General features: G+C 50.8%; 2 protein-coding genes across 6 annotated transcripts in view; both read left to right on the top strand.

Annotated features, from left to right (window-relative positions):
- The window catches only part of AAK1 (AP2 associated kinase 1), a 79,058-nt gene extending 63,760 nt beyond the window's left edge, over positions 1-15,298 (top strand). For 2 of the 4 annotated variants that reach the window (XM_050334444.1, XM_050334443.1), the window contains 2 exons: positions 1,038-1,142; positions 2,747-4,816. In XM_050334444.1, the coding sequence (XP_050190401.1) occupies positions 1,038-1,142; positions 2,747-2,841 (200 nt within the window). In that variant the 3' untranslated portion in view covers positions 2,842-4,816. Of the gene's footprint in view, positions 1-1,037; positions 1,143-2,746; positions 4,817-9,844 lie in introns of those variants that run through there. The other 2 variants (XM_050334445.1, XM_050334442.1) reach the window with 2 other exon arrangements.
- Positions 15,299-17,027: 1,729 nt separating this feature from the next.
- NFU1 (NFU1 iron-sulfur cluster scaffold) lies at positions 17,028-27,925 on the top strand. 2 transcript variants are annotated; one of them, XM_050334435.1, is made up of 8 exons: positions 17,028-17,062; positions 19,120-19,226; positions 20,202-20,337; positions 21,725-21,791; positions 22,356-22,470; positions 23,788-23,851; positions 25,319-25,493; positions 26,215-27,925. In XM_050334435.1, the coding sequence occupies exons 1-8, from the start codon at positions 17,043-17,045 to the stop codon at positions 26,260-26,262; spliced, it is 732 nt and encodes a 243-aa protein (XP_050190392.1). In that variant the 5' UTR covers positions 17,028-17,042; the 3' UTR covers positions 26,263-27,925. The 2 variants fall into 2 exon arrangements, with proteins under 2 accessions (XP_050190392.1, XP_050190391.1); XM_050334434.1 differs by lacking the exon at positions 17,028-17,062 and adding an exon at positions 17,338-17,412.

Here is a 27,925-nt window from a genome sequence, read left to right as displayed (position 1 = left end):
GCGTCACCCCTGGAAGGTGCCCGTGTCACAAAGGGTCAGCCCTGGAAGGATCCCGTGTCACAAAGGGCCACCACTGGATGGATCCCGTGTCACAAAGGGCCGCCCCGGCCCCCCATGGCCAGCGGGACCCCACTGGTGGTGTTACTGCTTAGTTCACTTTTTGCTGCCAAACAAATGGTCTGGTTTCCTCTTTTCTAAATTCCTAAAAAAGGGAATTTCTCCAGACAATTTCCAGTTAAGCAAAAGTCCTAAAAATGGGAAGGAATTGGGCAGTTCCAGCCTCGGTCACCATGGGAGCCCTGCCAGGTTTGGACTGGGCAGTGCTGGACACACAGGAGATTGTGGCTGTGCCAGGGAAAGGGGGCAAGAATAAATCCAGGGTTTTAAAGGTTTCCCTGTGTGCTGTCCCATTCCTGAGCAGTGCTGGACAAGGGGGAGGTGGGGTCAGGAAATCTGGAGAGGAGTCTCTGCTCTCCCAGAACTGCTCCAGGGGCCTTTCAAAAATTCTGTTTGTATCTGGTTACATTTTCAGGTGTGTAAACTCCTTGAGACTCTGACTTCATGTTCACTTGCTGTTTTACTGCCCTGGGTGAAAGCTCATGGGTTTGTCTCAGAGATGATGGGAATTTCTGCTGGGTGTTCTCTTTTCCTCTCCCTGTGCTCGAGAGCTGGGAGCCAGAGAGCCAGACTGTGCTCTCAGACCGTGCTAGGAACACCCCAGGCCTTGGGAGTTGAACCCCAGGCCTCTGCCACAGCTCTGAACTCTCCAGCTGAGCCTTCAGACTGGCCAGATTTTATTCTGGCTCTTGTGACTTGGCTTGCTTGGTTTGGTTTGGTTTTATCCCCTCTACTTCTGTATTTAATTGGCTCTCCACCTTCTTACCCAGACTTACCCGCTTTATTTCACCTTTTAAATGAAACTCCTGCTTCTAAACCCTGTCTCTGAAAACATAGAGATGTTCTAACCCTTCCTGGCAATTCTAACCAGCCTCTCTGCTGTCTTTGCTTCTTTACTCTCTCTCTCTTCTATGCTGCAGAAGATACTAACCTGATATCAGGCTTTGATGCTCCTGAGGGCTCTGAAAAAGTGACAGAAGATGAGTTTGACCCAATTCCAGTGTTGATATCCAAAAATTCACAAGGTAAGCCAGGATGTGGGGGTGAAAAAGGGAAGGAGAAGAGGAAAGCAATGAACATACAGATTAGTTGTGGGGCAGTGGTGCTGCAGGATGTGTGACCAGGCCAAACCCTAAACTGTAAGATCCCATCAGGGTGGTTATTTAGTGAGCTTAGTCTTGTCTCTGAGATACACTGGCCTTGAAATTTCTGTGGGTTCTCTGTTTGGGAGAGGATTCCATGTCCAAAAAGATTAGAAGATTTCAGATCCCATGAGGTTGTTTCTCCCAGCCTGCCAGGAGAGCACAGACAGCTCTGGTGCTGTGAGAACTCTGCCCTCCCACGTTCTCATTTGCTGTCCAAGCCAGTAAAGGAGATCCTTTGGCTTGAAAGAGAGCTTGGCATGAGGAACAGGGAACAGAGATGATGATGAGGATGAGGATGATGATGATGATAATCCTTTAGAATCCCAAAACTCCTGCTGAAAGGGAGGTTTTTTCAACTCTGGTGTCCTCCAGGGGTGCTTTTGGGAGCTAAGGGAGTGGTTTGGTTGATGGTCCCCAGCTCCTCTGAAGGGCTCTGAGCAGGAGAGTCCGTGGGACTTCAGCCCGTTGTGTCCCCCCAGGCCCCTTAAGGTGCTCTTGGCCAGCACTTTCAGCCTTACAGGGCTCTGGAGAAGCAGCAGCAATTTTGGCTTAAGAGCCACAACAGTGCTGTGTTTTTAGCTCCTTAGGGGCAGAATCAGGCAGCATTTCCCAGCCTAGCTCAGTGAAGTGGGTCCTGTCTCTGCAGTCACACTGTTGAGAAGTTCTGATTACAGCTTCTGATGTGCTGGTGGAGGTCTAAAGACAATTCTAGCGCTCTTCTTTTTTTTGTTTGTTTTCTTTACCTTTTTTGTTTGTTTGTTTGTTTGTTTTCTCAGTTTGATCACAGAACTTTTTGGCTTCCCTAGCTCCCAGTTCTGGTCCCAGCAGGAATGTGCTGTGCCCCTGCTCTGCACCAGTGTTGGCCTTCAAAGACTCATTAGAAACAGTTCAGACATTACAAACCCTGCTCCTGCTGGAAGTCAGAGGAGATTTGTCCCAAATCTGGGCCAGGATGGGCTGCCTTGAGTCCAGAGAAGCATCTTGAGGGGTTGGAACCAGATGGTCTTTAAGGCCCCTTCCAACCCAACCTGTTCTGGGATTCTTTCCTTAAGTACCCAGGTCCCAGTTTCAGAAACCCCCATGAGAGCTCAGCTCTCCTGGAACCCAAGCTGCAACCCAAAGATGCTCTTAAAATAGAACTAAATTTCAAGATTTCAAACTCTGAACAGTCTTTAGGTTGTGGGAGTCCTTGTAATTGCTTTAGTGACCCTTTAGTAAGGACAGGATTCTGCAACCTGGATAAATGTCGGGGAAGGAACTGGTTTGTAGGGATTTGTTGGCTGCTGTGTTGGTTTGGTCTGGGGGGAGAGGGTGGAAGAGCAAGGAGGGGATGTTGTTGCTGTTGTGACAGTAATGAGAAGAGCTCGAGCAAATTTTCTGCTTTGCTTTGACTTTTTCCTTTCTTGCTTTGATTCTTGAACTTGTGAAACTGTCGTGTGTGTGTGTCCTGCTCAATACTGAACTCCTATCTCTCACACTTTCAGGTGGGCATTCTAGAAACAACAGTGGAAGCTCTGAGTCCAGTCTTCCCAACATAGCCAGGTCTTTACTGCTGGTGGATCAGCTCATAGACCTGTAGCAGTGGCACAGTAGCAGCTGCAGTTTCTGTACCGTACCCAACCCTCCGGTTCCGTTGCCAGAAGAGTTTCCTCCCGTTGTGCTTCTTTGGGGCTTTGCTCTATTCTTTTTTTTTTTTTTTTTTTTTTCTTAATTAAAAGAAAAATCTGCCAACAGGAGACAGTCACCCACCTTTCTCCCTGTCTTCCCACGGCCTGGGAAGGATTCTGTCTCAGTTCTGCAGGCAGCCTGTCCTCCCTAAAGCTCTGAGCGCCTGCTCTGGTCCCTCTGCTCCTGCCCCATGTCCAGGGAGCACCGTGGGGAGTCCTGGTCAGGGCACAGCAGCTGCTCTGTGACCCTGCCTGCAAGAGCCTCCTCCCTCCCTAGAGCAGGGGGGAACAGTGGGGTGCCTCCTCTGCTTTGGGGTTTGGGCTTGGTCCTGTTTTCCCTGGATGGGCAGGAGGAAGGGGCTGGGGGACAGTGGTAGGGATGTCCCTCACCTGCAGGACCCAGGTCAGGAGAGCTCATGGCTCTGACTTGTCTTCAGAGGAGGAGGAAGCCCTGAGCTCCTCTGAAACAGCCCAGCCCATACTCTGGTGATGGTGCAGATGAAGAGTTTTCCAGCTGCCCCCAGCCCATGGTTTGCTGTTTAACAGTCCTGCTCGGGAATGAACTGCACTTCCTGGGGGAGGGAAAACCAGGAAAAAGGAAAAGAAAAAAAAGGAAAAAGCCCAGATTGTTAAAGCTGCAGACATGACCCTAGGTGAAACGTAACAAGGTTTTGAACCAAATCCATGTGAGTATGGCTGTGACTGGCATTTTGTTGATCTTTTTTTTTTGGGTGAAAAGGGCACTGTGGCAGCAGCAGATGTATTTTCTGTGACTTCTGTGTTTGACTGGAAAGAAAAAAATCCCCCCCAACCCACTGTAAATTGTGTATGAAACAAATTGTCCTACGGTTGTTTTGTCTCTTCTCAATCCCGGTTCTGGTCAAGCATCTGGTATCTGTTCTGGGTTCTCCCTTTTCTCTCGTGACTGCTGTAGTGCTCCCCAGTTCAGTGCAGCCCCATCTGTTGCAGTGGAAGAGGTTCCCTTGGGCCCTTCTCTCCTCCCCGGTCTGTGTGACCACGCATGGCCTCGGTTCAGGTGGTTTGAAGTCAGTGCTGCTGCAGCTCGCTGGGGTCTCCCTTTTCTTTCTCCCTCCTCACGCTTAGTTGGTCCCCTCCGCTGGATCCGCTCGGCTCCTCCTCCCCGGCTCGGCCCGAGGGCCGGGGTTTCTCTCTCGTGTTTGAAAGCTCTCTCTGCCCAGAAGGACTGTGCCCCTCTGTAGTGGAACCCTGCCAGCTTCCCGCTCCCCCCGTGTTTGTGTTCGTAGCTGTGTTAGTGCCAGTGCAGTTCCCACGTGCGAAAGTGCGAGCGACCGAATGTCTGTGCCGACCTCGCTGAGAAGGGAAGAAACCCAAGTTTGTGACTCCTCCTTTTCCTCTCTCCATCCCCCCCCCAAACACTCAGTTGAACCAGTTCTGTACATAGATCTCCCATCGGTTGTGTCTCTACATTACTCTTCTTTTAAAACCTACACTTAATAATAAAAGTATTGCTTAAGTGTGTTGTATCATTACATGTGTATACTGCACTTTCCAAGAGAAGCTTTACATGAGAACTATGGAAATGACCTTAGTAAAATTGTGGATAGAACTTTATTATTTTTTTGTTTTATATTCCTAAAGCACAGGCAAGCTGGACTGGAAAACATGAAGACGCTATAGATAGAAAGTTATTGTATAGTCAGATACTGAGATTATATGAAAAGAGAATGGATTTTAAAAAGTAACCATCTACTGTATATTAGAAACAAAGATTTCTGTGAATTAAAGTACTTTTAAAGAATGTTTAAGATTTTAAATCTAATGGCGCTTGTTCAAGGGTTCTGGAAAAAAATGACAAATGCACTGGGTTGTTAATAATGCTATTAAATAAGCAGATGTGAATGTTTATTTTATTGCTTTTTCAAGTAGCTGTTCGTGGGTGTGGGTGGAAATACGATGTTTTAGAGGTGTCTGTTCTTAGACCTCCTTCATCAGCAAATACTCGCCACGTGTTTGCAGAGTGAATGGGAGATGAGAGGTGAGATGAGTGGAGATTGGGGATTCATTTTGAACTGCAGGGGCTGTGGCTGTCCCACAGGCACTGGTCAGTGGTGGTGCTGCTCAGAACTGGGGAGTTTGTGTGAAAGCTGCTGCCAGGGGGGACAAACTGAACCTCCTCCCGTGTCCCTGTGGGACACTTTGGTGCCTGGTGTTTCCCAGCTGGTGTAAGAGTGAGGCTGTTGTAGCCTGGCCTGGGTGGGACAATCTTGGCACCGTTGGCTTTGTGGCAAACCTGGGTCCTCCTGCAGCCCACTCACCACAGGTGAGGGGCAGCTTGAGCCAATCTGTGGAGAGTAAAGTTACTTTTAGTGGGGGTTTCTTGCAAAGGAACAAGGATGGTGTTCCTTGGCCTGAAAGCTTGCAGGGTGTTGTCTCCAGTGGTTGTCCAAAAACATCTTATTTGCAAATTGTGTTGTTTTGTTTAATTTGTTATTACAGTGAAAGTTCAGGTGCAATTCAGAGCAAAGGCAGAGTTCAGCAGTTTTTGGGGTATCCAGGCCAAGGTGAAATGTGGAGCTTGTGGGTCTCTGACTGCAGGAAACGCCATCGGGCGCCCCGTGTGCTGCAGCTGCAGCAGCTGGAGTGGGGGCATGGGGACATTGGTATCTTTTCAACCCAACTTTTCTAGTTGAGGAGCTCCCCTGGGAATCAGTCAGAGCTGGGGAGTAGCTGGCTGTGGGGGAGGCAGGGGTGTGACTGATGAGTGAGGTGATGCTCGGCTCAGTCACCGGCAGAGGGGCAGGGTGGGTTCCCCGACATCTGTGCTGAGGTGTGTGGGCACTGCACACTCAACTGCTCCCCTCCAGCAGGAAACACGGACTGGGGGGGTTAGAAAAGGGTTTGTTGTACTTGTTTGTTCTCCTGTGCAGCCCCTGTGCGTGCTGGGAGGAGCCCTGGTCAGAGCTCTGCAGCTCCACATCCTGCTGTTCCCAGGAGGAAGGGTGGGCTGCTCCAGGGACAGCCCTGGGGTGGGACCTGCCCTCCTGCCTGGCTCAGGAGAGAGGTTCACCCTGTGGAACTCGCCTTGTGTGTTCCTTAGAAAAGAGGACTCACAGCCATAGCTCTGGTTTGGGCACAGCACAGTGAGGGGGGAGCACAAGGATGCTGTTGGTGTCCAGGGGGTCAGTTTGGGAACTGCTGGAATGTGGGGTTTGGGCTTGGTTTAGCTGCTGCCTGGTCTCACTGTCACGGTGCAGATGGCTGTACAGGAGGGCATTAATCTGCAAGTGCAGGCCCTGGCTGTGCCCTCAGCTCTCCCCTGTGTGGTGGCTCTGGGCAGGAACATGTAGAGCTGTCTGGACTCTGCAGTGACACGGGTGACACCCACCTCTGGTGCCCTGCTGTGGTACCTCCTTGCTGCAAGTGCTGCCTGGGGGTGCTTCTGTCTTGCGTTCAAGGGGATTGCTTCTAGGAACTGGGATGCGAGGAAAGACTCCACTGTGCAGGAACGAAGGAAGGAGAAGTCTTTTGACCCTCTTTAAATGGCAAACTACTAATCCTGCACACTGGTAGTTGTGCTGATCTTTGGCTGCTGTTGCTGCTGAGACCTCCCTGACTTTGGCTTGAAATCTGGAGAGTTTTCTGTCTCCCCTGACTTTGTTTGGACTGTGCTCTAGAAGTGAGGTCCTCATCAGTGTGGTGACTGCTCTGCCTCCTGTCATAGGGAGTGAATGTTTTCTAATTTTCCTCGTGGTTATTTCAGTACTCTCCCACTTCTAAGGCACTGTTTTCCTTGGAAGTTGGGGAAACTCCAGGGGTCAGGGCTGTAATCTGGGGTAAATGGCCTTTTCTTCAGGTTGCTGTGTGGATACACAACAGGTGTATTTCTGGGGTACTGAGTGATAAGTGGTTTTATTTTTAAGGTGCTCCCTGTGGAAAGAGAGCTTGAGTATAGTTTGGGATTTTCTTTAGTACCTATATCTTACCCTGAAATAAAATTCTACACACCACTGTTGTACAGGGGTGGGGAGAACCCTCATCTGTAAGCTCCAGCTTCTGTAAAGATCTGCTGCTGTAACGCTTGTGGCTGTTTGCATTCCTTAAACCTGAGCACTAAGGCAAACCTGAGGGATGCTTCCCCATGGAGGAACACCCAGACAAGGAGCTTCCCAGTGAAGGTGCCTGTCTCAGGGTAGGCAGGTGCTGGGAAATGCTGCCTCTGCCACAGGGACACCTCTGTGTGAGGGGTTGTGGTGCTTTGTGTGTTGGCCCAGCAGATCCAGGCCTGGTTCTTTCCAGGCCCCTTGCACAGCAGGAACAGGGCCCAGTCCCCGTGGGGAAGGGACAGGGCTCCAAACCAAAAGGCACTGCCCTAGTTTGATGGGATTTAGACCTGGATTGACCCCTGCTGTCACCAGGCTGTGCAGTGACCCCTTCTGTCCTTCCCTGTGACACAGAACAAGCTGTGTCTGGTTTGGCCATCCAGGCCTTTTCATGTGGAACTGTCCCTGGAGCGTCTCAGCCTCACTGGTCCCTGATCAGCTCCCTGCTGGAGCATCCGAAATTCCCTGTTGTCCTGAGAGTCAGGGACACGAACCTCTGGAATGGTGGTCTGCCAGACCCTTAGTTATGGCTGCTTATGGGAAGCACTAGCCTCGTCTCTGCCCTGACCTCACGGGGGGGTTGAGTTTGGTTGGGTTGTGTTTCAGTGGCAGCGTCAGCTCAGAGCCTTTTTTATTGTCTGGCAGCAGCAGCTGTGAGGGTGTCTGGGCCACGCACACAGGTGTTTGCTAAGGTAAAACACTGGGATGACGTTGTCTTCCTTGTTGTAGGGATGCTGCTATAGCTCCTCCTGGGACCGTTCCTTTGCCTTCTGCCAAAGGAAATGCTGAGGGAACCAAGGAATGTGGGAAAGAAGGTGCTGAGATCAGTTATGGTGGGAGGGGTCTGCAAATGCCAGGTCTCCCTTGCTCAGGATCAGTCATAGACCCTGGCAGTGCAGTCGGTGCTCCGGTCCTGTGAGTGGATTCCCAAACTCTCAGGTGACATTTTACCATCTCTGTGCCCATTTTTGTTGTGCTCAGATTATCAGGGCCCTTCCTTTGTGGTATCGCCCGGCAGCTCTGACTGAAATGGCTCCTGCTGATGCCTCACTTAGTTTTTATCTCCCGGAGTAACTCCCAGCTCCTGCACTGGCCTTGGCCAGGGAGAAAACAGGCTCTGGGCATTCAGTGCCCTCCTCACTTAGGATGGGCAGAGAGAGCACTGGAAAAAGCAATTTTTCCTGAAACAGAGCGCTGTGCCTCTCGTCTGGTGCCTCCCCTTCAGAGGCATGCGCTGCTCCTGCCACCGCTCTCTGACTCTGTCCCAGACATCACAGCTCACGTGGGCACAGCCACCTGCTGACACACATAACCAGCCAGGGAATGCCAACCAAAGGGTGTGTTTGTGCTGTTCTCCTGCCGAGTGGGGCCCTTGGTTTGCACTGGCATCATGTTCTCTGTGCTAAATGCCTTTTTCCCTTGGTTCCTTACTCTGCAGTTCAGTGGGGAATTGGGAGGCATTTGTGTGACGTGGCAGCTGCTCTTGCTCTGCCTCAGCCTGTGTGCCCAGAACGTCCCAGTAAGACCTGGGCCGTGTGTTCTGTGATCCCAGAGTGGCATCTCAGGGCAAACCACTGCGACAGCGGAGGCTTCAGGAAAGACAAGAGGGTATTTTTGTAGAGCAACTGGTCAAATGTTCACGTATCTGCACTGTCTTTATTTAGCAGTGTCATGTATCCAAGTGAAGAGTTTCCCAATAAACACTGGTTTTGATGCCTAATGAACGACTGCTGTGTCTTTAATTGTGAGAGGTGGTGGAGAAGGGGATAACCTGTGTCTGTCCATGGGCTCGATGGAGCAGTGCCTCGAGGGCCGTCCTGGGTGTGTAAACATGAACCACTGGGCTGGGCAGAGCTTCCCCTGGGTGAGGAGGCTGCTCTGGCACAGCAGGGTGTGTTGGGTCAGTGCCCTGCTGTCCGTGGGTACCAACTGGCCTCCTCACCCTCCTCGTTCTTCCTGCAATTCCTGCTGCTTAGTTTTCATGTGATTTTTTCCTGTCCTCTTGCTAACATGAGTCCAATGACACCCTCCCAACCTGCCAGTAGTTCTGTGAAGGTAAGAGATCTTCTGTTCTGTCTGTGTGAGTCGTGAGGCAAAACCAACTCTGGAGAAGGGCAGGGCGGCCTCTCCCTGCACTGTCTTGTTATCAAATCCAGAAACAAGCCAGGCCATTGTGGTTATGATCCTTGATTTGAAGTCAGGGTATGGATGTTTAAAAATCCTTTCTCTGGCAGTGGTTTAAAGTGATGCTGCTGCAGTTACCGGGAGTCACTAAAAGCTGTTAGGCTGACCTTCAGTCTTTGAAAGGGACGTGTTATTTTAGCAGACTGAGGGGCACCCCCGTGTATTGCCCAAGCCTGAGTGCAGCTCCACGTACCCGTGGGCTGGCTCACAGGAGCAGAGGCCATGCCAGGCGAGAGCTGTGCTCAGAGGGCGCTCAGCAGGGCAGCAGGCGGTGACAGACCTGGTCTGTCTGCTCTGGGCAGCAGCGTTAGGCCGTGCTGGTCGTCGTGGGGGGAGGTGGCGCGGGGTGGTGCTGAGAGTGCTGCGTGTGCCCCATGCGTGTGTCAGACATCCTCCACCCGTGAGCAGCGGTGCCTGCGTGTCCCCAGGCAGGGTCAGTTGTGTGTCAGCTCCTGTGTCGTCAACGCCTTCCCTGGCATTTTTAGTTCCGTTGGTTTGCCCTCCCCCTCCCGCCCATTTTCCATGCGTGGTGGTGGTGGTGGTTTCCATCTGAACAGTGTGATGTTCTTGTGTAATAAGCACCTCTCATTCTGATGGACGGCCGAGAGCTTGGAGCTGGTGGAGTAACACTCTTGTCTTGTGTTCGTAGGTGTGCAGAGGGATCCAGGCGTGTTCCCAGCGGCAGCTCTGGAGCTCTGTAAAGGAGATGCTGGCACTGACGGACTCGCTTTGTACAAGGGCCAGTCCAAGATGCTGGAGGTGAAAGTGCAGCACAACTCGGAGTCGGAATATTTAGCCAGAGATGGCCCTTCGAGCAACAGCTCCTTCTACAGCAGTGAGGGAGAGGGGACAGACCATGAGGGAGATATTCTGGATTGCAGCGGCTCCAGGCCTTTACTGATGGATTCGGAAGAGGAAGAGGAGACGTGCAAGCCGTGCCCAGGGTTCCTGCAGCCTGTGCCCAGGGAGAGGCACGAGGCCTCCAAGGGAGATCCCCACTGCCAGTCCAGAGCAGGGGAGATGCTGTTCCCAGCCTTCCAGTCGCACTCCGGGGAGGCTTTCAACGAACCGGATGTTTTCGCCACGGCTCCTTTCCGAAGCTCCAGGAAAGTGCCCGACGAGGGGGACGTCTTCACCAAAGCTCCTTTTCTCTCCAAGGGCAGCGCGGCTCTGCGACACCCAGAAGAAGCAGATGTGTTTCTGAGAGCCCCTTTCACCAAGAAGAAGAGCGTGGAGGAGTTGACTTCCCATAAGGAACCGTTCACAGCACCCGTTTTCCCGAGCCCCGGGGGCGATGGCCGAGCTCAGCCGCGGTTCCCCAGCCTGGAGTCGGCAGCACACGGGGCCTCGCCGAGGGCTCAGTATCCTCCTGCCGGCTTCTCTCAGCCGGGCAGTCTCCACCCCTGCTCCGGGAGAGCCGTGGAGGCCCAGGAGAACGTCCCTGCTCCAGGAGGGCTGCCGGAGCAGGGGGACGCGGCTGCTGAGAGGAGCCACGCGCTGCCCCCGGGGGACAAGCCCTTCCGTCCGCAATCCCTGGCCAAGTATTCCCGCCACTACAGCCCCGAGGACGGGCCGGGCCTCGAGGCCAAGCCCATAGCTGCTTACAAGGTGGTGTCTCAGACCAACAGACAGGCCGTAGTGGGCTCTGTGTCGGTGGCCCCGCTGCCTTCCAGGACTACGGAGCTGCCCGGCGCGGATCCCTTCGCCTCCGCGCCCTTCCCTTCCAAAGCGGGGAAGCAAAAGCCTTAAGGTGCTGGGACTGGGGGCTGTGCTTCCTGCAGGGCACCTCCTCACACAGGACCTCTGACCTCTTAGTGGAAATGAATGACATAGCAATATATATGTATAAAATAATGATTATTTTTGGGCGGAACTCTATTTGCAGTGATAGGTAGTTGGACCGTTCTAAGTTATGTTAGTCTGAATGCCTGGCTCTCAGGATCCTCACAGCCTTCCTCACCTCCCTCCTCTCACTGTCTTCCCTCCATTTATTTTTTTAGATGCTTTTCCAAACTAGTAGTGTTCCATATTTTCTGGTCCTGGCTAGAGAAATGCATTATAAGATGAATTAAAAGGTTTATTAATTACAGAGCAAGTCAAGCAGGGCTTGCTAATGCTCTGGAAAGGACGTGATTTTCCCAGGTTAAAGGGCTGCTGTGACTTCCTTGCCGTCAGTGACATTCCTGCTGCTCAGCAGTGGTGTGGCCGTGGCTCTGGGTGGGTGTTGGTGGGTGATGTGCCCACCCAGCCAGAGCCCTGCAGAGGTGCCTGGTGCCAGCTGGTGCAGTGTGGTGGCAGCAGAGCCGTGGCTCTGCTCACCCTGCTGTGGGACACGTGGCAGCGCTGCCCGGGCTGGGGCCACACGAGGCAGGGAAGGACTCACAGTGCCTTCAGCCTCGTGAACTCCAGTGAGGCAATCGGGCTGTTCCTGCTGCTGGAAAATGGAATTATTGCTCAAACAATCAGGCGAAGCTTTCTCTTTTACACGTGTATTTCCTGTCTGGTCTATGCCAAAGTGTAGGACCCGGAAATCTGCTCATGGTGAAGGAGAGATGTGTATTTACAGTATTAAAAATAGACCTTTGGGGGAAATCCCTGGTGCAAACAGCTCCATAGCTGTGCTGATGTACCTCATGTGGTGTGACTCGGCCCTGGTCTGTACTGGCAGAGCTTGGCTCAGAGTAAATTCTGCCTTTTGTTTTCCTGTTGATTAAGGATGAACTTAAACAAAATCCATTCGCTCTCCTTCCGAAGTATTATGTTTTCTATCCCAATCCCAAAGAGAAGGAGAAGTGCTTGCTGTGTGACCAGTCAGGGTGGTCAGAGGAAGAATCACCCAGGCAGGGACTGGGCAGACCCAGAGCAGGCTGTGCTCCCTCACCAGTGTAGGACAGAGAGGAGAGGGAAACCTCCCCTATTTATTGTGCAGAATGCCTGGTGGCATAAGTTGTCCTGGATCTGCTGTTTCTGGCCTGCAGATGCTGCCTGTGGGACTGGACTGGCTCTCAAAGACCTGGTTGTCGGGGCTCTGTGGGATCCCAGTCCAGGCTCCCAGTCCAAGCTGGAGCCTTGTGCTGAGGGTGAAGGACACACTTTGTGTTTGGGGGTCTCCCACGAGTGGGTTTGTGCTCTTTGGGCGTTTGCAGGGGAATTGCTGGAGCCGTGGGTTGGTCTCTGAGGTCAGGACTCTGAGGTCAGGCTGTGTATGCAGAGCAGGTTCCTCCCTGTCCTCTTGCTGAGTGTTTGTACTCAGAGAGCAAGCCCTGTGAGTCGTGTCCCTTGGAGAGAGGGAAGGATCAGCTGTAGCTCCTCCTGACTCGAGTCACACCTTGAGGAGCAGCAGTATAGTTTGGAGAGGAAAAAACCCTGAGACCCCCTCCAGCACACGGCTCTGTCCGCTGTCCAGTAAGTGTTGAAAGAATGCAGGAGGCACAGAAACGACGTGTATAAAGACCCCTCCCTGAATTCGAATCCCCTCCAAGATATCTCCAGTTGCAGGAGGCGAGCCAGGTGTTCTGCTGGATGTGGGGATTGCCTGGAAGTGAGAGGGAAGTGCTTGGGCTGAGAGCCCTGGGCTGGGGAGGGAGAGTACTGGAAAGGGGGGAGGCCACGCTGGTTTGCACAAGTTCCTGGTGAACAGTGACCTGCTGAGCCCAGGTCAGGGGGAGCTTGTGGAGCTTATAGAGCTGGGAACCTTCTGCCCTGCTCTGCTGCACTCACAGCTAATGAGTATTGGTGCATAGTGGTGGTTTAGGGGCTCTCTGTCCTCCATCACCACCTCCTGGAAACAGAAGTACTGTAAAGAAGTTTCTGGGTTTCCCTTGACACGTTTATTCAGCAGAGCTGAGGCTGTTTGTTATGTTTTGTTGTTTAGTTTTCTGTTTAAATATACACCCAAAAGGTGGTTGGCTTTGTTTTTTGTTTCAAACCTCTGTATCCCCAAGTTGGTTGTTGCTGGATGGGGTCAGTGAGAGGCACCGGCTGTGACAGCAAACTGTGAATTCCAGGAGAGGGGGCGGGAGGGCCCAGATTTGTCCCAGCACCAACCTGTGTGGCAGCCACACCGAGCCAGGAGGCTGCACTTGGCCTCGAGCTGTTCCACTCACTCAGAAGGTGCTGGAAGGGGGGCCAGGCAGTGTGGGATGAGGCTGTGGGACAGGGAGATGCTCTCTGCAGCGAGCGCGTGCTCAGGGTGTTCCCTCTGCTCTCTGCATCCAGGTTCTTCCCGCCCTTCGGTTTTTTTTTACTTGAAAAATTGCTTTTGGATAATTCTGTGAAGTTTCTGTCCTTGCCTCGTCCAGGTGCCACGGAGCTGATGCTGGAGGAGTATTAGCCTGTGCCCCTCGTGCTCAGACAAAGGGAAGGTTGCACCGAGGTGTCTGGGCTCATTTCCAGCCCTGCTAGACTGGGTCAGGCTGAATTTCCAGCTGGCATTTTGGCAGCTTTTTTGTCCTTCAAGCACTTTACACAAATTGCAGGCTGACTGTGCCCCAGAGCTCACAATCCTGCCAGACACATCCAGTGCTTAAATGGTTTTAAATCCCTTTTGGAGGTGGAGGTAGCTTGTTTGTATCTCTGCATGTGGCTCGTAAAGTAATGGGACTTTTGGTTATGGTCAGAAGACTCAATTTCAATGCCTGTTACTCTGATACCCTTCTCATTTCCAGCCTGTGTTCCTCCTAATCCTGCACTGCCACTGCTGCAGCCTCAGTGATGAGTTCCAAGTGGAAATTTCATTTCTGTAGTCTCTGAAGCTTGCTGTTGTAATGTTAAAGCAGGGAAGAATCATGCTAATTATTTGCCACACAACCAGTGACCCTAATGAAGTCAGACTAGTACAGCCTCGGTGCAGTGTTTTGGAATCGGTTTTCTGAGCAGAACCCCTGGTTTCATGTCTTTAGTAAAGCTGTGGTAAGTTGTGTTCACTGCCCTGGGCCCTCGTGCGCGGCCGGAGGGTTTCGCAGGGATCGCTGCGACAATCTGGGATTCCTGCTGGGAGAGGGACTGGTTCTTGTTCTCACCCACTGAATGCACTTCAAGACTCTTTTCAGAGTGATTAATCAGAGTTTTCTGTGTGAATCGAGCGAGCAGTTGGCTTGGCTCTGTGCTCACTGCCACGACGTTGGTGCAGCACCCTGGGGGGACCTGGACCTGTGTCCTGCCTGGCTCTGCAGCCTTTCGGGCTTTGCCCGTGTCTGCCCTCCCTCCAGCCAGCTCAGTACCTTCACCCCCGGTGTTAAGTTTACAGTTCAGCCTCCTGAAGGCCAGCACACAGCCAGCCTGGGGTGCACACCCTGCCTGGAGCACAGAGGTGATGCTGAGCTCTGACCCCCTGTGTGACACATCCTGGAGCGCGTCCTCGCTGGGACAGCAGCAAACTGGGCGAGAGCTGCTCGTCTGCTGAACTGTCAGTCACTCCAAAGTGGGAATCGGTTCCTTTAACTCAGCTTCCACCAAAGACTCTGTTGTTGGGGAGTTGAATTTTTGTTGGTTTCTTTGTTTGTTTGTTTGTTTGTTTGTTTCCTCATGGTGTTAAATCAAGGCCTTTCAGCACACCCACAGACTCCAAAGCATTTTTACAGTAGTGTCCTGACAGTGAAATCTTGTTCCAGTTCTGAAACACATTCCTGAAGCCTGATCACAGCTGCATTAGTGTTTCTAAAAATAAGCCACGGCCTGTAGTTTCTGTTGTAGGTGGGTAAATCCCCTCACACACACACCCCCTAGAAATGCTCCCTGAGAAGCTGGAGGGATAATGTTGTTCCTGGTCCCCCCAAGGGATGGGGTGGGAGGGCAGGGGCTCACTCCGGTGTAGGGTGCAGTGGGTAGAGCACCTTCCCACGGTGCAGGAGTGAAGGAAACTCCCTTGTCTCCACGTGGAGTGGGAGGGCAGAGCTGGGAGTGTCCCTGGGCCCCCTGCCTGTGACACACAATCTGACCCGTGTCCCTCTCTGCGCTGTCTCTGAGCAGCCTCCTCAGCCTGGCACATCAGCGGGGCCAAGTTTTGCACTCCAGGTGGGATCATCTGTTTCTGGTAATCATGAAGAAATGTTTGACTTGTAAACTTATGTACATTTTATTAAAACACTATCTGATGACACTACGTGGTCTCCTCTGTGCATTCCTTCTCCCCTCCCCATGCAAAATATTTTTGCTGGACACAGAGAATCTGGGTTTTAATGAGTTTCCTCTCCCAAGATGCTGAACTGGGTCTGGCCCTGCTGTTTTCTCTGGCAGCTGTAAAGTCAAACTGATCTTGTTGCTTTAAGCAGTGGATATTCCAGTTTATATCCAGTTTTTATGTCCAGAGAGAGTCCTTCCCACCCAGCGCAGAGCAGCAGCTGCAAACAGCACAGAGCAACTGAGCCCTCCCTGCAGAGCTGCTGCTCCTCTGTGTTTAATGCTGGTGCATCTGGACATCCAGGACTTGGGAGATGCAGTCTCCCTGAGTGCTGGTTGTATGTGGTTCTTCTATATCATTCAGCTGCCAAGACTTAAAAGGGGCTTTGGTAGTGCTTTGGAGGGTGGACTTTGCTTAATTCAATTTCTGTCTTGGTAAATGTGTCTGTTGGGGAAGACTTTGTGCTGCCTTCTGCCCTGCTGCAGATGCTGCTGGTGACACCCAGGTAACAGGAGAGCCTGGGAAGGCTGAAAGCGAAGCCTTTTCATTCTCAGAGCTGCCATATTTCCTTTTTTAATTTTCTCCCCTCTTGAACATGCATCCATGTGTGCACATTAACAGCATTCTCCATTAACGTTGTCTGTAATTTAGTGTTCCCCTGAAAAAGCCACGTTCGAGGTTGAGTTTGTTGAACGTTTTGGGTAGCCTCTAGTGCTCAGGAAAGAAAATAACTACAAATAGCTGTGAAATTTGCAGCCCAGAGCAATGGAGCCCTCCGTGCAAGGCCCGGAGCTGCTGCTGCAGGAGAAGAGGTGCCCAATGAACCCATCCCAGAGAGCAGCTGGGAGGGGAATGCTCCGTGGCCACGTCCGAGCCAAGCTGTGCATGGAGGGAGGAATAACAGGAGCCAGGAAAAGGTTTTGGCAAGGGCCAGGAGAACGTGTGTGCTGGGAGTGCAGCTCCCGCCAAGGTACAGCGGATCCGGTGAGGAATGGCTGAAATAAAGGCTGAGAGTTTGTTCAGAGAACTTTTCTGCAGCCACCCTCTCTGCAGTGTTACTGGGCTAAATTTGACTGGAGAAAAGGAGGCTCAGGGGGGACATAAACAAATTTGCAGATTACACCAAGTTTTGGGGAGTGTTGATCTGCTGGAGGGCTCTGCAGAGGGACCTGGACAGGCTGGATCCATGGGCTGATTCCAAGGGGATGAGGTTCAACCAGGCCAAGGGCCGGGTCCTGCCCTTTGGCCACAACAACCCCCGGCAGCCCCCGGGCTGGGGACAGAGTGGGGGGACAGAAAGGGACCTGGGGGCACTGACTGACAGCAGCTGAACGTGAGCCAGGGGTGCCCAGGGGGGCGAGAGGCCGATGGATCCCGGCCTGGCTCAGGAACAGGGTGGCAGCAGGAGCAGGGCAGGGATTGTGCCCCTGGACTGGGCACTGGGGAGGCCACCCCTCGAGTGCCGTGCCCAGCTCTGGGCCCTCGGTTTGGGGAGGATGTTGAGGGGCTGCAGCGTGTCCAGAGAAGGGCAACGAGGCTGGGGAAGGGGCTGGAGCACAAGTTCTGGGAGGAGCAGCTGAGGGAGCTGGGGGGGCTCAGCCTGGACAGGAGGAGGCTCAGGGGGGACCTTCTCACTCTCTGCAACTCCCTGACAGGAGGGGGAGCCGGGGGGGTCGGGCTCTGCTCCCAGGGAACAAGGAACAGGAGAAGACGAAATGGCCTCAAGATGTGCCCGGAGAGAGCCAGGTTGGACATTGGGAAAACTCCTTCACGGAAAGGGCGGTCAGCTGCCCAGGGCGGGGTGCAGTCCCCATGCCGGGGAGGATTTAATACGCGTGTGGACGTGGCACTTGGGGACGCGGGTTCGGGTGGCCGTGGCAGTGCTGGGGGAGCGGCGGGGCTCGATGAGCTCGCGTCCCTTTCCCCCCCAAACGCCATCCGCGGGGTCCCGGCCCTGCCCCGGCCCCTCAGGGACCGCCATTGCCGCCGGGGCCGCCAGGGGGCGCCGCGGCTGCCGGGCCATGGCGGGCGCGGCCGGAGGGCGCCAAGATGGCGGCGGTGCGGCGGCTGAGCGCGGCGGCGGGGCCGGCCCGGCGGTAGGTGCTGCCCGCGGGGCTCCGCCGCGGCTCCCGCTGCCCCGGCACGGCTCTCTCACCGAGCTTTTTTTTGCCGGAGGGGTCCCCTCTCGCGGGACGGGAAGGGGGCGGCCGTGTCGCAGCGAGCGGCACCGCGACCCCCCGGGGGCCGCGCCGGGCGCTCCTCGCTCTTCCCCTTCCCTTCCCCGCCCCAGCCGGGCGGTGAAGTTTGTTCCTTTTCCTCCAGACGGGCAGGAAGGGACTCTTTCTCCCTCCCTTAGCCCCTTTCCAGCAGCAAGGCGTTAGTTCCCTCTATCTAGTTAGTTGGGTGCTGAGGGCCTTCCCCTGAGGGGGCTCAGCCTTGAGGCCCGGGGGGAGCCGTGACTGAGGGGCCCTTCCCCACCTCAGGACCCTCCAGTGAGGGGTAATTCCACACACACTCGCTGAGGACCCCGCAGTGAGGGGTAATTCCACACACAGCCGCTCAGGACCCTGCAGTGAGGGGTAATTCCCCACACACTCGCTCAGGACCATGGCAGAAGGAGTAATTCCGCACCCCCCGCGTGTGCTCAGGACCACGCAGTGAAGAGCATTTAACCCCCTCACATCTGTATCCTTCCGGCCGTGAAATAAGGCGGAATTCCTCCCAAGTTGCTAAAGATCAAGCAATATGGGGGAATGAATTCATGGGACCCTGCAGTGCTGGGCACAGCTGCCCTGTGCTGAGCTCTAAAATGGGATATAATCATTACTGCCCAAAGCTAAAGGGAGAAAAGAGAACTTTTCTCTTGAGGGATCTTCCTCACATGCCCTGTTGCGGTCTCTACCTGCTTTAAAGAGCGCACAGATAAGCAAATAACACGATTTAGACCTTTTCTGTGTTCCTATCTCCCTCACTTGCAGCAGGGATGTTCATGTCACGAGGCAGAGCTCCTTCCCTGTGCCTTGTTTGAGGAATCTGGGCCTCTTGCAGTGCTCGTGTTGGGGTTTATGAGCCCCAAGAGAACAGCCTCCCCTAACAGTAGCCCCTGCAGGTGATATTTATGTAGTTTACCTGCTTTCCCCTCGTCTGTGCCTGATGAGGAGGAGAGAAACCAGGCAATGATTGATCCTCAGTATGTAGTAATTCATCTGTGACACGAGGGGGGTTCTGGTTTCATTTTCTGACATTGTTTGCTCTCAGACACCTGGGTGTCACTGAGTGACCTTTTTAGCCTGTCTTGTATCTTTTAAGGGTCATGTAGACTCTTCTCTACGTGTCTGAGACCCTTGGGTGTGACCAGCTAAACCCACAGAGCACAGGAGTAAATTCCTGGGTGCTTGTGGTTGGATTGATCTCAGCTATCTGGAATCTTCTGAAAATTAGGTTTTTAGTCCCAGGGAGATTTTCAGGTGCTCAGGACTGTTCAAAGAAATAGCAGAGGCCTCCTCTGGGTGATTATCCTCTTCTGTGATAGGTAAGTAAGGCAATCCGCCTGGTTTTAGTGGCTGAAGGAGTGTAGGTTTAAATTTTTTGGTGGCTAAAATCAGAGAGTTCTGTCTGTTTTGTTAGAGAGGGAGCACTGAAAAGGGACAAAAGGGCTGTTCTGTGATCCAGCCTGCAAACCTGCTGCATTACCTGAGAGGTTTGAGGCAGGTGTGTCCTGCCGAGTCCTGGGGTTGCTACAAGCACCTGAAATACCCTCTCAGTGTGATCTGGAAATCCTTAGCAAAGCTGTTTTCCTCTAGGTTCTGTCAGATGCTGTTCAAGGATCCTAACTGGACAGCCCGACAGCCCTTCCACCAGCTCCTGCCAAAGAAACCAGCTCTGGCACCTGCAGTGTGGCATCGTGCAGGTGAGCAAGAATGAACAGATGAACCAGTTAAAAATGAACAGAATTGATTGGTGTAAATGTTCAGGTTGGAGGATGAGCTTGGTGTACCTGCCATTTTTTTGGTAGGCTGCAAAGCTCGGGAAAGGAAGAAAAATATAATGAACTTGTGAAACTTGTGCCACAGAAAGCACTGTGGTTTTGCAGCTGCCTGAGGAATTTAGAGACTGAAAGATTGTGCAGGTGCTGTTGCATGGAATTAGTCACAGATGGAAACGTTATTTAAATGAGTCTGCTCAGGCAGAAGTCTCCAATACCAGGGAGTCACTCAGAAAAATGAAAATGTCAGCTTTTTTACTGCTTTAAATCCTTCCTAGTGCATGGTTTTTAAATTTATGTGGGCTTGTTTCTTAAGTATAATTTATAAATATTAGCTCCTACAGATTTTTTGGTTTCAAGGGCACTTTTTTTTCTTTCCTGCGTGTTTGTATCTCACTGTGTTACTGGGTGTGCAGGGAGTTGGAAGAAGAATTAGAAGATGAGAGAGTGACTGTCCCTAACTGATGTTCAGCTTCAGTGGGACATCAGGCACGTGCTGCTGGACATATCTACAGGAAAATACTATTAAATGTACACCATTAAATGTGGAGTATTAAATTTTAGTTAAAATCAGGGTTTTTTACAGTCTTCCAGTGAGACAGACCCAGCTGAGAAAGGAACTTCGGTAAAAATGTATCTTTAAAAGAACTTTGCTAGTGAATTGTAAATAGGTTATTGTAAATTGCTTGTTCAGTTCAGTTTTTGGAGGGTAAGTGAAGGCTCACAGTAATTTTTCACCCTGTGGAAAATCTGAGCAGGGTCTGCTTCACCGTCGCTCTTGTTACACTGAGTTTTCTTCTTTATAGTGCTGGAAAACGAGATCCATCAGGACTCTGCTTTTCACTGGAGCTCCGTGGGTTTGCTGATGTTATTTTTCTCCTCTTGTTCTTGTATTTCCAGCGAGGGGCATGTTTATTCAGACTCAGGACACACCAAATCCAAACAGCCTGAAGTTCATTCCAGGGAGGGAAGTGCTGGAGTCGAGGACAATGGAGTTTTCCACGCCAGCTGCAGCGTTTTGCTCACCTTTAGCAAGGTATTGCTGAGCACACCACGATGGGTTTGTGTCTGCAGCTGGTGCTTTGAAGCACGACCTCTGATCATTCTGTGCTCCCCTTCAGAAGCAGCTTGGTGGGATTGGAGTTTTTAATGCTGCTGAAGATTAAAGCTGGGGGTTGGTGTTGCTGAAGTTCTCTGCGTGTCCGTCCTCCCCACAGCTCTGGCATGGCAGAACCATGGGCTGGTTTATGCAGCTGCACTGGAAGGTGTTATAAATCAGTGTCTGTGAGCAGTTGCTGCATCACCAGCGAGACCTCTGGCCCCCAAATTCATTCCCATCAGAACACTCTGAATTCAGGGAGTTACTTGGAAATCGTGGAACTTTTCAGAACTGGGAAACAGGCAGCAAACAGTTCCAAATTACCATGGAATAAATGCAGTAGCTGCCCTTGGCAGGTGTTGGGGCTGCCCTGAGCTTCAGAGGGTTTATGCTTCACTTCAAGGAAGGCCAGGTTTGCCCCCTCTTTTGGACTGGACCTGTGACAGGTCCTGGGAGTACAAATTCTTTGTAGATTGGAAGGGTGGTGGGCAGGAGCAGGAGCTGCTGGACGAGGCTTTCCCTCCAGGAGCTGCAGCTCTGTCTCTTGCAGGGCTGTTTGGGAGCAAAGAGGAGCTTTGTGAGCAAAGCTCATGACTTAAAATCATAAATCCAATGGGAAAGGTTCCTGAGGACATCAGCACGTGTTAGCAGAGGGCTGAAGCTGGAGGATCTCACTTTGCCAAAGTGCATCAGGTTGCAGAATGCCACTGACTGCCAGAAAGTGGCTGTTTGTTGTCATGTATTTGCAAATAGACATTTTAATCAGAGATTATTTACGTGCTGGAATGAGTATCGTGGCAGCTTGGGGGTGGGTATTGTGCAGGTTCTCAGATGGTTTGGTGCACTTGCACAATTGAAAGTGACTTCAAAGTGCTGTAAACACCCAGTGCAACTGTTCCATGTGTAGAAATTCTTTCAAGTGGATATTGTGAACTCTCTTTTGTCCTTTTCCATCACATGTACTTTTGTGATAAGATTTTCAATTCCTTCATTTATTGCATTTTTGATGCTTTGCAGTCTTTCAGGAGAATATCATACCTTTTTTCCCCCCATACGTGCAAAAAACCCTCTTACTGCCTTGTGCTGTGTTTACCTCCAAGTGCATCCTGGTTTTAATTTTTTTTTTTTTATTTTTTCTGTAGATGAATTACACCTAAGCTGTGGGTGAGGTAACTGCAGTTCTTCTTAAAGGCTCTGGGTTTCATGCTTATTTTTGTCTAGAAGTGTATTCTAGAACTTGTGGGACAGGCTGTATAAACCTTGAGTTTGCCTGAAGCGTGGGTGCATTTTTGCCACGTTCTTGTTGTTGTTGTTCCCTGAACAGGCAGTTATTCAGGATTGAAGGAGTGAAAAGTGTTTTCTTTGGGCCGGACTTCATCACGATCACCAAGGTAAGCAGAGCAGAGGCTCAGCTGAGCTGTCTGAAAAGGGCCCCGGGGCAGATCCAGCCAGACCCTGGGCTGGCTGACCTGGGGAATGTTTGCTGGGGACACAGGAGCAGGATGGGAACCTTGTGGTGTTTGCCCAAGGTGTGGAGCTCGTGGCAGAGAGATAAGGAGTTACACAGCACCTGTGTGAAGAACACAGGGCCATTCAGGGAGTGATGATTTGATAATCCTGAGCCTCTGAAACAGTTTGGTAAAAACATCTGTCAAATAACGTATTTAGGAGACTTTCACACCTTTTTAGCTAATATTGTAATAGCACTTGGCTTGCAAACAGGAGAGCTGTTTTGTTGACTGTGATAAGTCAACAATTCTTACTAAACTTCTTTGGCAAAGCTGGGCTTGACAAAACCGTGAAATCAAATCCATCTGTCAAACATGGGAGTCCATGAGGGTATCTGTAATGTAATTTATTGTAATTTATCTGTGTAATTTATTACTCTTAGGGGGCAGGTATTCGTTCTTTCTTTTATTCTTCCTTTTTTTTTTTTTTCCTTTTCATTCCCCTAGGAGAGTGAAGACCTGGATTGGAACTTACTGAAACCAGATATTTATGCAGCTATCATGGATTTCTTTGCCTCTGGCTTGCCTGTAGTCACTGATGAGGCACCCAGGACAGATACAGGTAAATGAACCTTCAGGAAGAGGCCGGGGTCTGCCTTTGGGTGTAGCTTCTGTGACATGCAGAGGAGCCTCAGAAGAGCCAGCAAGAGAATTTAAATCTAAATTTAAACCCTGTCCAGTGGAATTAGCAGCCTAAACTTACCAGTTTAACTCAAGGGTAGTGTTCTGCCTTTTATTTTCTCCATTTGCAGCTTACCAACTTAAAATTTTTTTCAGTGTTTTAAGGAAAATGATGACAATTGAATTCTTTTCTGCTCTGTTATGTCTGAATTTAATTTTACTATTAACATAGTCCTTATTTTATTAAAAAGGTTCTCAGAAATGCTTCTGTGAGTCTAACACTGAGCTTAGAATTGCATCCAGAGCTGCTAAACCCGGACATGTGGATAATTCTCCTGCTGAATTTTTTAGCTTGCTAAAACCTTCCTTCCGAGGACCCTGCCTTGACCCCTGCATCCCTATGGAATGTTAGTTGTTGCTTCCTTTAAAAGGTGGAGTTGCTGCTCTCTGCCAAGGCCTTTGCCTGTTGAGAACTCTGAACCAGTCCTGGGTTTTGCCAGCAAAAGCCTGGGATGCAAATAAGGATAATGCAGGAAAAGATACTCTGAATTAAGATTTCTGCCTTTTGGTTTCAGGCATCTCAGCAGTGCTTTTATGCACTTTTTATGCTTTCATTCTGCCACTGTGGATATCCAGGGGAAGCATTCTACCAGAATCCATGGATATCCAGGGGTAGCACCCTACCAGAATCCATGGATATCCAGGGGTAGCATCCTACTGAAATTCATGGATATCCAGGGGTAGCATCCTACTGGAATCCATGGATATCCAGGGTTATTTACCATCCTACTGGAATCCATGGATATCCAGGGGTAGCATCCCACTGGAATCCATGGATATCCAGGGGTAGCATCCTACCAGAATCCATGGATATCCAGGGGTAGCATCCTACCGGAATCCATGGATATCCAGGGGTAGCATCCTACCGGAATCCATGGATATCCAGGGGTAGCATCCTACTGGAATCCATGGATATCCAGGGTTATTTACCATCCTACTGGAATCCATGGATATCCAGGGTTACTATCCTACCAGAATCCATGGATATCCAGGGTTATTTACCATCCTACTGGAATCCATGGATATCCAGGGGTAGCATCCCACTGGAATCCATGGATATCTAGGGTTAGCTATCCTACTGGAATCCATGGATATCCAGTGTTATTTACCATCCTACTGGAATCCATGGATATCCAGGGGTAGCAATCCTCCTGGAACTCTCTCAAGGTTCTGACTTGCACATCTCTCTTTCCCCAAGCTGCTTCAGAAGAAGATGATGAAGTTGTGCTGATGATTAAGGAACTGCTGGATACAAGGATAAGGTAAACAGGAAACCTTGTTGGCTGAGTGCAGGAACCAGGAACTTGGGTCAAAATCGTGGAAATGATGATGAACTTGGGCCTTTCCATTTTTTTCTTAGATGCTGCATTTAAAGTGATATCACTTAACCTAAAAATTCAGTTTTCTCAGAGCTGACACATGCTGATTAATTTCCCTGAATGAGGAAGAAAAATAGAAGAGAGCTGGAACTTTTGTCCCAAACACACCAAGTACCGAGTGTTGGGAGCAGGATAATGTTGTGGAAAGCTGTGACAGGAACACCCAGGGGACCCTGCCCGTGCTGGGTGCCTGGTTGGTTCAGCTCCCTGAGCTCCCAGTGCCCTCTTGCAACAGGCACAGAATTTCTGCCCAAATTTCTGCCTTTTCTACCTTTTTCTTTCTTTAATTTCCTTCCCCCCTGTACCCCTTGGTGGACCAAGAAGCTGCTGCTGAGAATATCAGCAGTGATGCATCTGCCTTCATTTCATAGCAGGGTAGTTTACAGAGGGTATATATAAACCAGGGTACACACAGAGCATTTATTGTTCAGTCAATCAAAAATACATGCATAGATGTTGTCAGAAGGTGCAGGACGGAGGGAATGTCCATCTGAAAGGTCCTGTAGTGTGTTAAAGTTAATTCAAATAAGAAAAATGGAATTTTTAATCGTGATCTTTGGCTTTCTGGAACGGAGACAATTTGCTGTGGAGAGTTAATAAATGTGTCAGGTTCACGGATTTTTCTCTTAGGACTGTAGTTCTCAAAGAGTTATTTTGGAAATCAGTATAAAGAGCTTCTGTTGGAGTAACTTGATGGTTTTAGCTTGGTCTGGAAAAATGTTGCTATGGGGACCCAGCTACAGTGCTGGGCATTTGTGGCTGGCAGAGGGAGAGCAGGCTGCAGAAATGCTAATGGCACTGGGGGGAGCTTATCAGGGCTGGCTCCTTCACCCCTGAGCAGGATTAAGCTCTGAAAGTTGCAGCTATTTTCTGTCCCCAGTAAATTATGGAGAACTGCATATTTATTTATGGAAGGACTTCAGGACTTCTTATCACAGGTGACAGCTGCACAGGCACCCCACGGCAGGACACACCCCAGCTGTGTTGGCAGTGACTGAGGCAGTTACTGCACGTGGGGAGGGCCTGAGGGCAGCCCAGTGTGTCTGTGCAGGCTGGACCAACTCTGCTCCAAGGTGTTTATTTACCCTCTCCCCTAAAATGTCAGTGATTCCTTCACACACCGCCGCTTTCATTGCAAAAATATTTTGCTCAACGTCCTAGGGAAAAATAGGTTTTGTCAACATGAGAGAGTCCAGCAAAGTAGGAGCTGTTGGAAACTTGAACCAGGTGGTTGTAGAGAAAGAGTTACTCTGTATTTTGAGTGTTTACAGATCTGGCTTTACTGAAGGTTTCAGGGAGGGTCCATATTTCATGTGTTCTTGCTGTAAATGGAGTCTCGTGTCCCACCAGGCCGACGGTGCAGGAGGACGGTGGAGATGTGATTTATAAAGGCTTTGAGGATGGGATTGTGCAGCTGAAGCTGCAGGGCTCGTGCACCAGCTGTCCCAGCTCCATCATCACCCTGAAGAACGGGATCCAGAACATGCTGCAGTTCTACATCCCCGAGGTGGAAGGCGTGGAACAGGTGGGTAGGGAGGGGGCAGAGCTGTTTTCTGTTCAGTTGGAAAGGAGGGTTTGGTGCCTTTCCAGCCTGCACAGGTTGGCAGTTCAGGGGAAAGAACTGGATGCAGAGATGTTGATTTCCAAGTCAGGAGCTGTATCTTGGCCAAGGCTGTGGAACACTGCAGGATCCTGTGCAAGCCCCCGAGCTGGGATGCCTGGCTGGTGAGCAGCGTGGCAGCCAAGGACCGGTGCTGGAGGGTGCCAGGCTGCCCCTGAGCAGCCTGTGCCTCATGGCAGAGCTGCTGATGGTGCTGGCAGCAGCCTGAGGGAGGTGGTCCCTTGCTGGACTCTCTCCAACATGCCCGTGTCCCTCTTCTACCGAGGAGCCCAGATCTGAGCACTGTTTTCTGCTACCCCTGTGCTTTGCTGACTTGATCTGATAAAAAGCAACGAGCTTCTGTGCCCTGAAACGCAGATCCTTTTGCTTTCTCATGAAATATCTGATACCTGCAGTGATTGTTCTCGTGGCTTTTGTGGAAGCTTGACCAGTTCCTGTTATTTCAGGCACGTTTCCAGTGGCATTTTGGATTGCAGGTTTTTCTCACCTCCTTCAGGTGCCTGTTGTTGTTCAGGCTGTGGGATAACTGCTGTTCTGCTCGGGCCCAGCAGGGTTTGATGTAATAAATCCTACGGGGCTGAGAGTTTAAACTGTTTACCTAAACCACTGCTGGATTTGATTTCAGGTTGTTGACGACGATGATGACGTGGAGAAAGAAGCAAATTCTACCTGAGTTGCATCATCTGTGGCCAAATAAGCCTTTACCTCCTGGTGCGTGTAAACCATCTGTGTGCTGAGGAACAACCACGTCTGCCTTTTCAGAAACATCGTTGCACTTCCCTGTGAAAGTGTGTCATCAGTGTAAGCAGCTTGTCCACTAAGTTATTAAATGCCCTCCATGAAAAAAAAATCCTTTTGCTCTCCCTTACACTGTGTCTTAAGAAAGAAATGGTGGGCTTGAAAAACGATCTCTCTTCGTTGTTTCATACAGATAATTCAGGAGTGACAAAAGAGAAGGCAGAAGTAAAGTTTTGTGACTGTGCAATAGGAATAGATGTTTATTCCCCTAAAGCTCCATGGGGCTGGCAGGACTCTGCCCTTGCTCTGTACCTGGGGAATCAGGACTGTTAATTTTATCAAGTCTTTTTAAAAAGCTTTTGATTCCTGTCAATTTTTTTGTGTGTAAAAAATACCCCATAACTTCAGCTGTTGGTTTCAGAGGATGTAACACTGCCATCACTTGTGGGAAGTTACCTGCTTGCTCATTGCCACTGTGCAAACAGCAAAGAAAAACAACAAAAGATGGGAGCTGTTTGTTATAGAAATCATATCTTTTAAAGTAAATGTTAGAAGAAGACGATCCTATCAGCTTCAGTAAGTAGAGAGACTAATTGGCTTATTTAGAAGTAAAATCATTGAGCCACCATCTGTTTAAACATGCAAAAGCTTCTCGAGGACGTAATTCTCCACCTTCCAGAGGGAAGTGCGGTGCTTAAGGGCAGGAATTGCGCTCGGTGGCGGGGAGAGGGACTGTTTGCTCCTGCCCTGTCCTGTTTGTTCTCCGGCAGGGCCGGCAGGACTCGGCTGCCCTGCCCCGGCTGCTGCAGGAGGGGGGCGCGGCAGAGCAAACACCTTCCATCCCAGAGAGCAGGGGAGGGGAAACACTGATTGTTCTGACACTGAAATACGTCAGTCGGGCTTTGCAAGGAGTCCTTGTGTTCGCCTGTGTGTGTGGGAAGGATTTCTTCCTGGTGCCTGGCTCTGGGAGTGGAAATGCTGTTTCTGCTGTGTGCTGCCCCACTGAGCTGAGCTGGGGTCGTTCCTTGGCCTGTGCTTGTGTTCTCTTCCTGCAAGGATTTGACAGGGGCGTGTTCCCCCTCTCACTCCTTGCCAGGGTAATTATTGCCCTGAGTCCCTCAGCAGGATGGATTCAGTGGGTGGAGAATCTTTTCCATAGCAGCTCATCAGCGTGGGGCAGCCACAAACTTCATATGGCCTGTTAGAAATCTGAAAATAAATATTTTAGCTAAATATTCCTGCAGCTTTCATGGAGAGTAATAACCCACAGTAGTTTAAATTACCCACTCAGGATTTGGAAATGGGTCTGAAATCACCATGTTTTCTTTACCCAGTGATGAAGTACACAGTGCCTGATCTTACAAGAGCATTGATGACAAAATTCCCCTCAAGGCAGGCTCAGACTGCCCCAAAGAGAGCTTGTGCAAACATCAGTGCCATGTTCTCCATCAGCAAACCATAGAACGGCGAGTCATGGCTCTGGTTTCTCAAAAATAGACCTTTTTAGGACTGAATTCTCAATTTAATGCACTGTATAAGCCAAAACCTGAACAGCAAAGCAGCTGCTTGTGTGGTAAATAAAATGTGCCTATGAAAGA

This window comes from Myiozetetes cayanensis, unplaced genomic scaffold (assembly GCF_022539395.1).
Source record: "Myiozetetes cayanensis isolate MyiCay16 unplaced genomic scaffold, myiCay2020 scf53, whole genome shotgun sequence".
Lineage (NCBI taxonomy): Eukaryota > Metazoa > Chordata > Aves > Passeriformes > Tyrannidae > Myiozetetes > Myiozetetes cayanensis.
The sequence above is the reverse complement of the archived record's forward strand: the minus strand, read 5'-3'. Positions and strand labels throughout refer to the sequence as shown.

What these genes read in the sequence shown, in the direction of transcription:
- NFU1 (XM_050334434.1), top strand. Translation starts at nt 17,366, where the DNA reads ATGGCGGCGGTGCGGCGGCTGAGCGCGGCGGCGGGGCCGGCCCGGCG. An exon ending in ACTTCATCACGATCACCAAG is followed by an intron (nt 21,792 to 22,355) that starts GTAAGCAGAGCA and finishes TCATTCCCCTAG; the next exon opens with GAGAGTGAAGACCTGGATTG. An exon ending in AGGTGGAAGGCGTGGAACAG is followed by an intron (nt 25,494 to 26,214) that starts GTGGGTAGGGAG and finishes ATTTGATTTCAG; the next exon opens with GTTGTTGACGACGATGATGA.